General features: G+C 38.9%; 1 protein-coding gene across 4 annotated transcripts in view; it reads left to right on the top strand.

Annotated features, from left to right (window-relative positions):
* Positions 1–15,645, top strand: part of RTTN (rotatin) — a 180,885-nt gene that overhangs the window by 62,513 nt on the left and 102,727 nt on the right. For 3 of the 4 annotated variants that reach the window (XM_054020284.1, XM_054020283.1, XM_054020285.1), the window contains 7 exons: positions 137–254; positions 573–669; positions 1,901–1,969; positions 4,930–5,118; positions 7,463–7,702; positions 11,580–11,724; positions 12,954–13,108. In XM_054020284.1, the coding sequence (XP_053876259.1) occupies positions 137–254; positions 573–669; positions 1,901–1,969; positions 4,930–5,118; positions 7,463–7,702; positions 11,580–11,724; positions 12,954–13,108 (1,013 nt within the window). The remainder of the gene's footprint in view (positions 1–136; positions 255–572; positions 670–1,900; positions 1,970–4,929; positions 5,119–7,462; positions 7,703–11,579; positions 11,725–12,953; positions 13,109–15,645) is intronic. The other variant, XM_054020287.1, reaches the window with a different exon arrangement.

The raw sequence follows: 15,645 nt of genomic DNA, 5'->3' as shown, positions 1-15,645 counted from the left end.
GCTTTTGGTCTTTTGAGGGGATAAATAGTAGAAATGTCTACTAGTCATAAATTAAGAATTTTCTCATGTATTTGACTATATAGTACTGCATATAGGGAGGCATCTACATTAACATACTTTCTTTTCTCACCTGCAGATCATGGAATGTATTGTGTTGCCGTGTCTTACACTTCTACGAAAACTTGTATATGCTGATCCAGTTACACGCCTGTCATTAGCACAGCAGCCTTCTATCCTGCTAACGTTATTGAGAGGTGACGTGAAAGTCTTTGAAGTGTCTTCGATGTACTGTAAATGGAAAGAAAATGTCTGAAGTGTGACTACATATTTACAAACTCTCTTCCCTCCCCCAAAAAAACAAACGCCAAACTCTCCACTGACACAGGATCAATCCGTGGCTGCTTCAGATAACATTTTAAGAAAAAATGGCTTACTGATTTGAGCCACGAATCTGTTCCTGTTGAAGTTAGTACTCCTGTTAAGTTAAAAGGGCTATATCAGCGCTCTTGTATGTATTGTTGACTACCAATGTTTTATCGAAGAATGTTTTAAATTTATCTTGTTTTATTCAGTTTCCTTGATATTCCGAGACGACTGTGCTGTTCTGACTGAAAGTGCAGCATTGCTTTGCCTTCTGTTGTTTGATGAAGTAGCAAGAAAAGAAATCTGGTAAGCTAAACTATAGTAATTTAATTATACCTCTCTACATTATCCCTTTGTATCAATATCTGGGGTTTTCTGATGGCAGTAAGTGCATCAGCAAATCTTATTCAAAATTTCTACATTTCCAGATCTATAATTTTCCTGTTATATTTTTGAGTTTGCACAAAATATTTATCCTATAATTTAATATAAAGCCTATTGATATGAAGGGGTGTTTCTCTGTTGAGGTCAGTGGACTTAGGTTTTAAAGGCCTCATGCAAAGGGCCTGAGCCAGCTGTTGGATCCTTGCACTTACCCTGAATAATTCCTGTAGAGTAATTTGCAAGATGGAGGCATAAGAAATTTTCCTTTAACTTCACAACATATTATCGTTGTACATTTCTTCCTAATGCATTAATAAAATGTATTTCATTTCTTACAATTTGATTTATACTTTGTTAGTCATGTTTGTACAGTGCTTAGCACAATAGGGCCAGAAACTAGCTGAGGCTTTTGGATTCTACAGCAATATAAATATTTCATAATAATTCTGTTTGTCTTAAATTATATTATTATTGTAAAAGCCCTTATTGTTTGTTTGCATACCTTGTCTGTAAATGCATTCCTCAATTATTTAAACAGTAAGCTCTGGGTCTACTTCATCTTTCTGTTCTCTTAAAATTTGAAAAAAGAATACTGCTTGATTGATGTTAGCTGGGATTCCGTTTAAAAATACGTTTCTTTCCAAAATGAACAGTTGTATGTGCTTCATCACTCAAAAAAAATTTTAAGTCATTGGAAAGAAAGTTAGTATTGTATTCTTGCAGTTCATATGCTTGAAACTTATTGGAAAGAGTTGTTACTTTTATGTGAGGAAATACAGAATTAATTTGAACTGACCATAACACTTTAATATACCACTGTAATGTTACCATACAGTAAACACATACAACAGATATTCTAGATGTAAATATCAAAATATGTATGTCTTAAATTATAATATTATTGCAAAAGCCCTTATTATTTGTTTGCATGGTCAACAAACAAGTCAATAGTAACAAAGTCATATTATATGAATATGCTGTTTATTCAGAAATATCCTGTGAAGAGCCAGAAAGGAGTAAGGAAATAAAAAGAGAGATAATTATGAAGTCATGGTGGAGCCTTAGTAGAAAAAGCAAGGTTTAAGTCAGGCAATAGCAGCTAAAGATTAATTTCAGTCTAGTACTACTGTGTAATAAATCGTTCTTTTTGCAGGGCTGATGCTGTATCCAGTAATAGTTCCAACCTACCTGCTTTCAGCTTGCCTGTAGCTATTGTTAGACGGTAAGCCTCTTTACAGTTAACTTCATTTTTGTCTATATGCTGCCAACCGTTGGGGACCACTACATTCCTGGGATAAAAAAATACAGATACAATAGAAACTCACTAATTTGTACATTTTGAAATTTACACAAAAGAATGTTGGTAACTGGGTCTTTCGAAACAAAAATCTCAAAGTAAATTAAAATATATTTTGTGATGCATTGGCCTTACTGTTCTGTTTTTTCCATTTACTTGTTAATTTGCAGTAAGTTTCCTAGTTAGGGTGACCAGATGTCCTGTTTTTATAGGGACAGTCCCAATATTTGGGGCTTTTGCTTATATAGGCACCTATTACTCCCCACTCCCTGTCCCGGTTTTTCACACTTGGTATCCGGTCACCCTATTCCTAGTCATCTGTGTGGTCCCTGAAAATTGTGTTATAAAGAGCAATGGTATTGTGTGTTTTTGCCCAAGTGCTTATTTTATAGGTAAATCAATATGAAGCTTTTATATCAATGAGATTTTACTTAGTAGACATGAAAATTCTATTCATTTCACTGAATTTATCTGGAATTTGATTTATTTTTTTATAACACTACTCAAGCTGAAGGAATATTGTTTGCCAAGGTGAGCTGCAGATGACAGCAAACAAAAACTCCGATCCTGTAAACTCTTATGCAGGAGTTTAATTTACATGGATAGTCAGTGGGATTATTTACAAGCGCAAAGATAAGCACATAATTGCAAGCAGGATTGGATCCTCAGATACTAAACACTTGGAATTCCGAGTCATGTTAACTTTCTGCTCAGCTCTGTGTTTTATGTTTCCTGTAAACTTGTCAGCTGTAAAATACTGTTGGCTGCAGAAGGACTAGTGGCCCATTGTGCTAGGCACTATGCATTTAACGGATGCATGTGAAAGAAACAACATCTGTGCATCAAGGAGCTTACAGTCTAAGCCAGGGGTGGCCAACCTGAGCCTGAGAAGGAGCCAGAATTTACCAATGTACATTACCAAAGAGCCACAGTAATACACCAGCAGCCCCGCTGATCAGCGCCTCCCCATCCCTCACCGCACTTCCTGATCAGCTGTTTCGTGGTGTGCAGGAGGCTCGGGGGGGGGAGGGGGGGAGCGAGGGCCCAGCAGGCTCAGGGGAGGGGGTGGGTGGGAAGGGGTGGAGTGGGGACAGGGCCTGTGGCAGAGCCAGGAGTTGAGCAGTGAGCATCCCTGGCACATGGGAAAAGTTGGCGGCTGTAGCTCCAGCCCCGGAGTCAGTGCCTATACAAGGAGCTACAGGTTGGCCACCCCTGACCTAAGCATATGATGAGAGGCAATAGATGGAGAAAAGCAAACTAGTGAGGGTGACACTGAAGCGATTAAATTTTTATATAATAGCTAGCAGTCAGAACAAATCAGTTGTTAGGCAATATCCTTAGCTTTGTTACCACTGTAATAATATACTATTAAAACTAAAAGAATTTTAAAGATCTAACCTATTTTTCAATAAGGGCCAGATCCTAAAGGGAACTGTGAACACGGGAAAGTCCCCCTAAAATCAGCACAAGGCTTTAACTATTAATGGATTTTGTTGTTTTCTCAGCCTGGATAACAAAAATATACCGCTCAGTTTCACTTTGATTAATAATCACTTTCTAACCAATTTCAAGTTCTCATGCACCAGAATATTATTAGTGTTTAGATTGCTAACACTTCAAGGGATGTTAGTTTTAATAAAAAAACAACAAAATACCAATTTTATATTGGACTAAACCTCACTCCCACCCTTTTTTCCCCATGAGGTTGACAAAGTTGTCTTTGTTTACATAACCTAGATTTTGGGCTAAGGTTGGCCTTTGCATCACTTTAAAAAGGAGGCTATCCGAAAAAGTGACTAAAATGACATTTTTTGGTATTCCATACTTTTTGCCCTGCTCTGGTTTCCATCTCAGATTTGCTCACTGTAAAGGTTATAATTTTTTCCCCCATTTAAACTTTTCAGTTCAGGCTAATAAGGTTGTGAAAGTATCAGTGAGCTCTGAAGTTAATGGAGAGTTGTGACTCAGGATTTTGTTTGAACTACAGAGCTGTTGAAGAAACTGTGTGAGATCAAGAAACTCCAGCTTGGCTATCAGTTTTAAAACAAAACAAAAAATAAACTTCCAAACTGAGTAAATTTACATGGAAATCAATAAGTAATAGGAGACCTCACAATACATGTGTGGTCTTTGCATGCTTTAAATGTTTTCATTCTGAGCATCTTTGAGTGGTTTTCTTTTTTTTTTTGGGGGGGGGGGGGAGGGGGAATTGGATTGTGATTGAAGTGTTTTCCCTTTTATTATACAGTTATTCTTTTGTTTCTACCCAGAGGCTCCATTTTTGAGTCTTGCATTCTCTCATATTTTGACCATGTTGATATTGTCTTGTTGCCTGTCATGCTAGTAGAAAATGTTCAGAAGCAGACATACTGAAAAAGAGGTTACAGATGGAAATAAAACATCTACCTTTTAGTGAACTTGCATTTCTGTAGTGGCCGGAGTAGTAGTAAATGAGAAGCTAAATTTCTAATTGTTTTACCAACCTAATTCTATGGTGTTCCTATATGCCAGCCCAGACAGCAGACTTTATTTCCTAGCCAAAGGAGATAGAAACAAAGTATAGCTCTTCACTTGTTTATCTCTCTTTTACAGGTAGGTGGTGGTAAGAAAATCCCTTTCAGGCTCTGTAGTCAGTGTTTTGGGAGGGAAAAAATGGGCTTCTTCATAGCTGAGTAATCTTTCTTCACACACACAATCCTTTAGTCTGGGAATTTGTAGCTTCCAGACTAGAGGATGCGTTTGTGAAGGGAAGGACATATTTGTGTTCTGTGTTCTCAAGTAGTAAATGTGACTTCTTTTTCTCCCCCCACAAACTTTCATAAAACCTTGGTTGAAAAATTGAATGTCATGTTATAACTGAATATTTCAATACAATTTTTCTAAAGGTATCACCTCCCAATCAGAATCACCTCTCATCATGCAGTTAGTCCTAACTCTGTTGTTTTGCTGTTATCTTCTGACTGCTTGACCTCGAAGCCTGTGTCTGACATGCTTAAGATGGCTTGGAATCTGTCATGGTATCATGGGATTGATAACCTATTGCAACTGGTGAACTATGAAACAGAAGCACAAGCGTAAGTCATGATATCTTTACATTGAATCATAATATAATTGAAGTAGCCTTCCTTCAAGGTTAAATACCTTTTAACTTTATATTGCATTGTAGTCCAAACTGTTCATGGTTCAAAATTGCTATCATTTTAAGTGGTAAAGGATCACATACCAGCTGGTTGTGAAAAATGCTGTCAGGGGCTGCTAGTTTATCTGAATTGCAGCTCTGTGATAAATCTAGAGCCTGCTCCTACTCCCATTTATATAGATTGAAAAACAAACTCCCTTTGATTACAATGGCAGCAGGGTTAAGCCATAAAGCTAAGTGTTGCTGAACATGAGGCAGTTCATCTTGGTTTTAGGGAGTGCTATATCCTGCTAAAGTAAACACTTGACTTAAATTCTTCATCTACTGTTGGTTTGTTTGGGATGGAATTTCCTTAAAACTGTTAATTTTATATACATGAAGGACCATACTGGTTTGACAAGAAATTAGCCTTCAGATCTCTTTAATTATATTTAACATAATTTTAAAAAGTGCTCAAATTTGCTATATTTTGGAGTATTTTGCAGTGTTTAAATATTCTACAAGTTTGCTCTGTTCAAAGGGCATTTGATTTATTTAGTAGGACTGAATTATCTGCTTATGTATCTGTGGTGCTTCCCAGGGTTATCCAAGGCTGTGAGGCATCTTGCTACCACCTGCCCTTAGCTTGAGGCGGCCTTGTCTGTACCTGCTGTGGATCAGTTCCTTGACTCCACCAGCCTCTGGCAAAATAAGCACTACCTCCTCAGGCCTTGCTCTCGCTGTACAGGTTAGCAATAGACATGCATCAACCCCCAAGTCTTCCAAGCGTCCCTCTGGAGTGCCCAGCCCATGTTCTGTTGAACACTTTGAGGACTCTGATACTTTACTCACAAAGGACTAGTACATACCAGCTTACTAGTTTTAATTCAGGATCACTAGTCTACTTAACACACTGCACTGAGACATATATTTATACTGAAAACAAGAATAAGTTTATTATCAAAGAACAGAGATTCAAATGATAATAAATAAGAACATTGGGAACAAATGCTTACGTATAAAATAAAATCATAACATGCTTTCTAGAAACCAAATTTAACTAAGACATTATCTTCCTGTGTAAAGAAGTTTCTTACCCAAAGTTCTTCTCAGCATTTTCACCAAGCCAGACTGAGATCTATTTTTCCATGAAGCAAACCCACTATCCTCTTAATTCCTTGGTGAAGGATGAAAACGCATCTCCTCTCCGCTGCTTTTATGCAGTCACTGAATATGGTCCCTTACCCCAGGAGGTCCCCTCTTCAGATGCTTATCTTGGGGTTCCCTTGTTTTTGTAAATCCTTGGGCCTGCACCTGACCCAGACAGCAAACGGAGCCTGTCTCCAAGTATGAACATTTATTTTATGGTGATTGAGTTGGCCCAGAAGCATAAAATAGGCAAAGATCTGCCAGAGAGAGAAGTGTTTACTACCCCCTTCCTGCCTAGAATCTGTTTATCACCTTCCGGTGACCTGTCTTAACTTGCACCTTTTCAGTATACATACCTAGTTCCTTATGAGTTATCTGCACATACGTCACAGGGTGTGGTTGTGTATTTTAAATTCCAGTTCCTGTTCATCTCAACAATTTTTTAAGAAGTAACTAATCTAGGATAAGATACTTTTCTGTCTTATTATCCATCGTATTATTCATAGTTGAAATAGGATTTATAATATGAGGCCCACATTGCTAGCTCTACACCTATGAACATTACAGACATTTTTTAATTAAAGGAGAGGGGGAAAGGAAGGATCAAACTCAGGCTTTTCCAAAGGTCCATTTATATTGAAACTCTTTAGAGGGGGCATAATGAAGTGGCATTGTGCATGTTGATAATGCCTGACGTCATTGCTATTGAATATCCTGTGAGTAGTAGATTGTATGTGAGAGGGTTTTGGTTTCAGTTCATCTCTCAGATGTCCACGTCATGAAAATCACTACCAAAAATAGAATTAATTTGATACATCTGTCTGCAAATTCAGCAGAGAAGTCAGTGATTTTCATGAGGGGTGAAACTGGGGTATTGTATAAAGCTACCAAGTGACTACCAACATTAGTATTGGGAAGACGTAAGTACCATAATTATGCCCAATAGCTTCTCAATACAAACCAACCTTTAAAAACAAGCCAGCTCAGGGTTAATTTTTTTTAAAGACATGATTGATCAAAATGAATACCTAAGAGGTTCACAGTTAATTTTCTCATTAGAACAAGAAAAATGAAGAAATCGGTGACTATTAAAATCATTTAAAAAGATGCAGGCTATTAAGTGTCATTCTATGCCTTTATTTCTTTTTCAGATTTTTAGACACATTAAAGCTATCCTCAGAGGACATTCTTACGTTGAAGATAACACACACAACCAGTGGACTGCAGGATTGTCTTAATGCAGTAATTCAGGCCATGTCCCACAAGGAAGTTAGAGCTGCTGTGACTAGGATGAGTTTTTATATTCTAAATGACAAGCTGGCTTTAAAATTTAGCACTGGCTCTTGCAGGACCACTTCAAAGGGCTTGGCTTGGCAAACAGCATTCAACAGGTAAGCATAAGTGAAAAGTGTAGTCACTAGTTACAAAGCAGTGTATCAAGGTATATAGGTATATTACATTACAAATTCCGACATTAAAAGAATGTTATTTTGTTTGCAAAGTCAAGCACTTGCAAGTTAGGACACTCCAGATTTATAGTTGTCCAGACAACTTTAATTTCATCCCCTTTTGTGTCTAGTATGTGCACTGAATGAAGGTTAGGGGTGTCTGATTATTGTTTTAGGGTATGGAGACAAATTAATAAGAAATTCACATTTCTACTACCGTGGCCAACAGCCACCACTCTCCAGCCATCCAGCTCTGAAGGCAGCGCATAAGTAAGGGTGGCAATACCATACCATGCCATCGGTACTTCTGGGCTGCTGTTGGTGGCGGCTCTGCCTTCAGAGCTGGGCAGCTGGAGAGAGATGTATGCTGGCCAGGAGCCCAGCTCTGAAGGCAGAGCCACCGCCAGCAGCAGTCCAGAAGTATGGATGGCATGGTATGGTATTGCCACCCTTACTTATGCGCTACCTTCAGAGCTGGGCGGCTGGAGAGTGGTGGCTGTTGGCCAGGCGCCCAGCTGTGAAGGCAACGCCCCGCCAGCAGCAGCACAGAAGTAAGGGTAGCAACACCATACCATGCCTTCTGTACTGCTGCCTGCAGAGCTGGGCCCTCAGTCAGCAGCCTCCACTCTCCGGCTGCTCAGCTCTGAAGGCAACACCATAGAAGTAAGGGTGGCATGGTATGATATTGCTACCCTTACTTCTGCGCTGCTGCTGGCAGGGCTCTGCCTTCACAGCTGGATGCCTGGCCAACAGCCACCACTCTCCAGCTGCCCAGTTCTGAAGGCAACGCATAAGTAAGGGTGGCAAAACAATGACCCTCCCTAAAATAATCTTGTAAAACAATCCCTGCAACTCCTTTAAGTATCAGGACCCCCAATTTGAGAAACAGTGGTCTCCCCCATGAAATCTGTTTGGTATAGGGTAAATGCACATACAAGACCAGATTTCACGGTCTGTGATGCGATTTTCATGGCCGTGAATTTGGTAGGGCCCTACTTATTTCCATATTTCAAGGTCACAGACATTTCTTCCGTTTCATAGTGGGCGGACGCCATTTTCAATTTAGGGGGCTGCCCTTGGCCTCTCATCAGCCCTGAGCATGTTCACAAAATGTATTGCGCCAGTGGCTGCTGACTTGAGACGTTGAGGGGTCCAGTTCTTCCTGTATCTCGACGACTGGCTCATCGAAGGCAGGTCTCCGGAGCAAGTGCAGAGGAGCCTCGATCTGGTGCGTTCCACATGCCGCGACCTGGGCCTGTTAATAAATGAGAAAAAAAATACACCTTAACGCCGGTTCCCTGAATAGAGTTCATTGGGGCAGTTCTCGACCCCATGTGAGCCAGAGCCTTCCTTTCAGAAGCATGTTTTCAGGCCACATCGAACCTTATCTCCCATGTAAAGAACCACCCACTCACCACACCTCACACCTGCCTGCGGTTGTTGGGCCACATGGCCACGTGTACATATGTGGTCAGCCATGCTTGACTCCATCTTTGGCCTTTGCAAACATGGCTGGCATCGGTCTACATCCCCAACAGGCACGACCTACACTGGGTAGTCAGGGTGCCAGACCACATCCGATCCTCCCTGGACCGAGCCCAGCCTTTCTGCCCAAGGTCGTTTCCCAGTTTCATCCTGGCCAGGACATATACTTACCCATCTTCTTTACAAAGCCTTGTGTGTCAGATGAGGAGCGCAGGCTACACACCTGGATGTTAGGAGGGCGCTGGCCTTCTACATAGATAGAACAAAACCGTTATGTAAGTCAAGGCAGTTGTTTGTTGTGGTGGCTGACAGAATGAAAGGTTGCCCAGTGTCCGCTCAGAGGATTTTGTCCTGGATCACGGCCTGTATCTGCTATTGCTATGAGTTGACAAAGGTGCCTCTGTGGCGATCGTGACGGCACACTCGACTAGGGCACGAGCTCTGTCAGCGGCCTTTTTGACACAGGTACCAATCCAAGAGATCAGTAGGGCCGCTCCCTGGTCGTCTGTCCACACATTCGCATCTCATTATGTGCTTACCCAGCAAGCTCAAGATGACACTGGCTTTGGCAGAACAGTGCTGCAAGCTGCAAGACCGTGAACTCTGACCCCACCTCCATTGATGTTGCTTGTGAGTCACCTAGAATGGAATCGACATGAGCAAGCACTCAAAGAAGAAAAAGTGGTTACCTACCTTTCATAACTGTTGTTCTTCGAGATATGTTGCTTATGTCCATTCTATAACCTGTCTCTCCTGCCCAGAGTTGCCAGCAAGAAGGAACTGAGAGGCCATAGGGCTGGTGGCGCCTGATATACTGACCCTTGAGTGCCGTACTCGTGCGGGCGCCACAGCCAGCCCAGTGGATACCGCTAAGGCAAAAATCTCCAACAACCGTGCACATTGGCGTGCACACACCTAGAATGGAATGGACATGACCAACACATCTCGAAGAGCAACAGTTTTCTCGACTATGTATAACTAATCGTGCATTATCCCCATCATGCACTATCAACAGGATTTGAACCCATAGCCTTCATGACTGCAGCACAGACTGCTACTTCTTGAATGCAAGACTAAATACATTAGCTGTAGCTCAGTCCAGAAGAGGACAGGATGGGCTGCTGGTACCATGTGCTGGGTCCAGAATATGATTGGGGAGAGCCCAGCTAGCTTCCCCACCCAGCCATGGGGGTGGCTCCTGCCCCATGAGAATGGACTGCTGGGGCCATATGTTGGTCCAAGAGGATTACAAGTAGAGCCCAGCTCAGTAATTGCTCTCCCTGGGAGTTGAGGAGGAAGGGAGTGGCTCCAGGGAAAGCTTGGCTTATCTCTCTTTCTTGGCTCCCTGCATGCAGGAGTTGAAGAAGCTCTTGTCCTGTGTGCTTTGGGCACAGTGGGGAGATGGGATGGGACTCTGGAGCTGAGAATGGGCGAAGTAGGCAGAAGGGATTGTGGGGGGAAGCTTGGCTTTCCTCCTTCTCTCCTCCGATCCCCTTCCACATAGCAGCAACTCTGGCAGCTCACAGGTGTATCTATGATGTTGGTAATACTACTGTGGTAACAGATTTAGCCAGTCTTGGAATCTTCGTTAATTTTGGCACACTGCCAAAAATTTCTGGACTGCAAGTGAGATGGAAAATGATGATTTGAACACTTTAGAACTGAGCTAAATCTAAATGGAATTGCCTGGGACAAAGAAAAAGCACTTCTTTGTGAGATGATTTCCCCTGTTGAATAGCAAAGGCCTGTTACAAACAATGGAAATGTGATAGCTTCTTATGGAAAAGGTCAAAAATCTTATATAATGGAAAATGTTAAGCAATCTAAATAGCGGTTGCTACCAGCTGCCCCTATAATATTAAGTATCTAAGCTTTAAGATGTATAGAATACTTGGAGTTTTCCTAATAAACTTTTCTCTACAGAATAACATGACAAGAAAAGATCCTCTGTTTTCAGTATTTTAAAAAAGATATGTTAAAAAGGAATTTACTTTTTAGTTGCCAAGTATATATAACTTGCACTTAGAAAAGGAGCAAAATCTAAAAAATAAATATGACTAAAACAACTGAATTTAAAAGATGAATTGTAAAAAAGAAGGCAGTTAATTCAGCTCTTTTCCCTTGTAGTTAGTTTTGGTAGTATATTTAAGTGTTAATAGCTCTTTCCCTGTCTTTACTTCTGTTCATATCTCTAAATTTAATCCTTACTATAGAGAAGTCCATAGTGTTGCTATATTGAAGGATATTTTATATCATGTTGGAATTTCAGATCTCAAGTCATGTGCTTCAGGTACGAAAGTGAAATCCATAGTTATACTGTTTGTTTGTACCAAAGGTTTCTGCAAGTACTTCCAGCTTCTACAGAAGATGAGAAGCTTCTGGCTGATGTCTTAAGTTTTCTAAACAAGTTGCTTAGGGAACAGAAGAAGAGTTTGGAGGCAGAACATCTACAGTGGATTCTGGAGGTAGTGCTTAAACATGTAAGAATATACCTAGGGGAAAATATAAATTGCAAACTTCACAAAGTGATATAGCAGCAGACCATCCACAAATAAAGCCTTTAAAATGCATTTTGCTTTTGGTTAAAACATTCCTGGTAGAAAACCGCTAAATGATTTCTGCTGCTTTAAAGAAAATCATATTGTTTTTTCAAAATCAAGAACTACAATTAAATTTATCATTAGAGTGATAGGTTACCTTGTAGTCTGAACCACAACTTTTAATATTTAACATCAAACAATTGTAAAAGGTTTTGCTGTTGTGTAAATGACTTTTCTGATGGCAAGTGTTGCTTTTGCCAGATGATACCGTTAGGTTTCTACTCATATACTTCTATGATTTCAGTGTTAAGCTTATGACTTCGTAGTAATGATACTACTTAAATGGTGGTAATACATTCTCTATTTGGACTGGCTGCTGATTGTCTGTAGCTTGTAAATAAAACTTCTTTTGAAGTGATAGTATGAAAAACTGATAGTAAAATACTATTAACCGAGGATGAAGTCTGCAGTACTTTTAGGTGTTTGATCTAATAAGGTACCAGTTGCTTTATTTTCTAAACTACATGGGGCTAAAAGAAGGCTAATTTATTTGGTTTTCTACCTTGGAAGAGATCCTGCATAGGGCATATCATCTGCTTTTTAAAGAGTACAAATGAAATGTAATCTAAGCATAAAAGTGAGTATTCAGCATCCAGCAGCTCCCATTGCTCTCACTTATTATGAAAATCTGACTACTTATGGAAATTGGATCACTCCATCTCCTTTAAATGGGAGCCTAAGCACTGTTGAAAAGAGAGCCCATTAAATATAAAATATATTAACAACTAAAAGCCATCAGATTGAGTCTTTCAGGAAATGTAGTCAAACAGGAGGATATAATTTGAACTAATTTCAATTGCATGTGTGTATTTTTCACATGCTTTTGGAATCTCAGGGAAATAATTCATCTGACATTTGCATTGTCTTGAATAGCACTGCTTCATAATGCAGTGTACTCTGACTTAATGATCAGAACTTGTCTTGTGTACTGCTTAGTAGACTGGCAGACCTAATAGAAAAGTATACATTTCAGGTTTTTAAAGGAAGTATTCATTAGTGAAATTATTAAACTACATTTTAACTTATAACAAGTGGACCAAAAAAAAAAAAATTCTCAGACAGGATATTAGGATAGGAATCGAAGATTTTAATGTTATTTCCCTCTTTAGAATTCAAGTTCACTGTTAGACCTTCTGGTACGACCTGAATCCCAGGATCAGGATGAAACAGATGACATACAGACTGCTGTCAGGCAACAACTGCAGAAAGAACTGATCAGTCTCTTTAACATGTTGCTACTCTGCTTCACATCAGTTACTAATAGGTACAGTATAAGAGGATCTGTCCACATGATTCAGGGTTCAAATATATGGTAGCTGAAATATTGTACCTCAGTAATATAATTATAAGTCCTTGATGGCACAATAGAAAAAGATTGTAACTACATTTTTTTAATACCCTCTATATTTAATACCCCATATCTTTTTTAATGCTCTCTCCCCACTGTATATATGATCATGTATACTGTATGAACATAAACAGACTTATTTAGTCAAATCTGGTTTTATTTGGATCCGAAAGATCAGACTATAGCCATGCTATAAATTGGGCTACCGCTTAGACCTGGTTTATTGCTAATTGTGAGCCTCTGAAAGAATTGATGATACAATTGCACATATTAGTTCACAACAGTCTGCCCTTTGGACAGATGTGATTATTGGCAGAGTCACCTGAGAGTTCAGATTGGTAAAAGACGTGACATTTAGTTTAATTGTTTTAAAATAAAATAACAGCGTAAATTAATTATCAAACTGTTATTTGTTATACGTTGAAAGATTGTAACAATGATAGAAATGTTACATTAATATTACATGAACATATTGTTGCATGCATGCCTTTTTAAAGGTTGTGAAGTATCAGAACTTGATAGTGGGTGGGATAAGGTCACTTTCCATATCCAGATATTTTGCAGCTAAGGCCTTGTCTAAATGAACACTTAGTTTGTGGCAATCAGGGCTCTGAAATTACCTCTCACTAGTGTGCTGCACACTGTATCCATGTGGACCTTGCTGCCACGCACTAAAAGTTCCCTGGTGTGCTTTAATCTACTCCCAATCTACTTCAAAGCAAGGTGGGTTAAAGCAGAATTCACATGGACAAACAGCGTGCAGCAGACTAATGCAGAGTAGATTTATGCCCCAGTAGGCTGCAAACTAAATATTTCTGTAGACAAGCCTATTATCAGATGTAGATCTGGCCAAATTCCTTTGAATATTTGATGAAAAATGACAGTTTTTTCAGGGAAATTCTTTGCAAAATTTTCTTGCTGTTTTCTGATCAGCTCTAATTGAATATATCTTGATATAGCATACAAATGCCGATGAACAAATGCGTGGTGTTGTAGGGCTTGATCCAAAGCCAGTTGAAGTCAATGGAAGTCTTTACATTTCATTGATATCAATAAACTTGGATCAGGCCCTTAAACAGCTGCATTTTTTAATATTAAATATGTATAATATAAATATTAAATATTTATAAAATATTTTATATTTCTTTTATAAAAAATGAAAAATATATTGTGTAAAACCCACTAAATAAAACTGGTGAACTATAATCTTCATATCTTCAAATTTGAGGTCTCATCCCCACAGTGGCTCCCTTGCAGATAATTTTAGTAATTTCCTCCAATATTCTGTATGTATTTAAAGACACGTGAAACACAGACATCTGATTAAAAACTATTCATGTTTTAGTAATTTGTTGAAAGGTCACATTTCAAATTTGGGCTGATTTCTGTACTTAACAATCCGATCTAATGAATATACCAAATTTCAAGATTCTAGCTAAATGGAAACATTGGAAACTTGTTGGTAATTGTATAATCTGTTATAAAGACACATTTTATATATGTGCATATATAGGTAATAATTACAGTATGTACCAGGGCTTTTCTCCTTTTTTTAAAAAAAGGAGAAAATGATGACTTGACAAAATTCCTTTTGCCATGGCAAAAACCAGTGTTCTTTATAGGTGATTAGAGACCAAATAATTTAAGGGATCAGGGCAAGTGATGGGAGGGAAGTATCTTCAATCCTCACTGTGTAAAGTGGAAAATATGTTTGCCATTTGATGTGAGGCTCAACATTAGGCCCTTTCACTTATTCTATACTAAAATTGCTTGAGTACTTTCTACTTTTATGGAGGTTGGGGTCTGTGGTGTTGGCTATAGTATTTCTAGTTACAGCAAATAATATATTTTCAATTTGTTATCTGAAAAGGGGTAGGACTTGTCATTTCTACTTATTAGTTGATAAAACATGCATGAGTGGATGCTGACTCTGCTGCCTTTCTGGCAGTTATTTATAAGCGAATAAGGGACATCAGAGTAGTTGAGACATATCATCAACAAATGAGAAATCAGCAAATATTTAATATTACCCAATTTTTTTTTCAGGCCTAATTATTTCAGCCACAGGCAGTTTGGCCCTTATCCCTGACTCTCAGCTCCAATAGAAGGTCTTAAGCTGTTTCCACATTAATTTATGCAGTCATGGTAGTAGCAATGTGAATTTCCTATTAATTTGTCTCCATACCCTAAAGCAATAACCAGACATCTCTAACCTTATGTTTCTGCCTAAATGCATTAATAAAACTCTTTTTACTGCTACCTGTGGTTTTATTCAAAATATTTTTAAAATTGTACCTTTCCAACATCAGGCCAATTTGGAATAATAATATTCACCTTATAACTAAGCTAACCACAATTTACCTGTTTATGGTTTCTTCAAAGCAATAGTCTTTTTTTTTTTCCTCCAGTTCATTTTATTTTTTATCTGTAACAGTAAGGAAGACATTCTTAAA

Source organism: Malaclemys terrapin, chromosome 2 (assembly GCF_027887155.1).
Source record: "Malaclemys terrapin pileata isolate rMalTer1 chromosome 2, rMalTer1.hap1, whole genome shotgun sequence".
NCBI lineage: Eukaryota > Metazoa > Chordata > Testudines > Emydidae > Malaclemys > Malaclemys terrapin.
The sequence above is the reverse complement of the archived record's forward strand: the minus strand, read 5'-3'. Positions and strand labels throughout refer to the sequence as shown.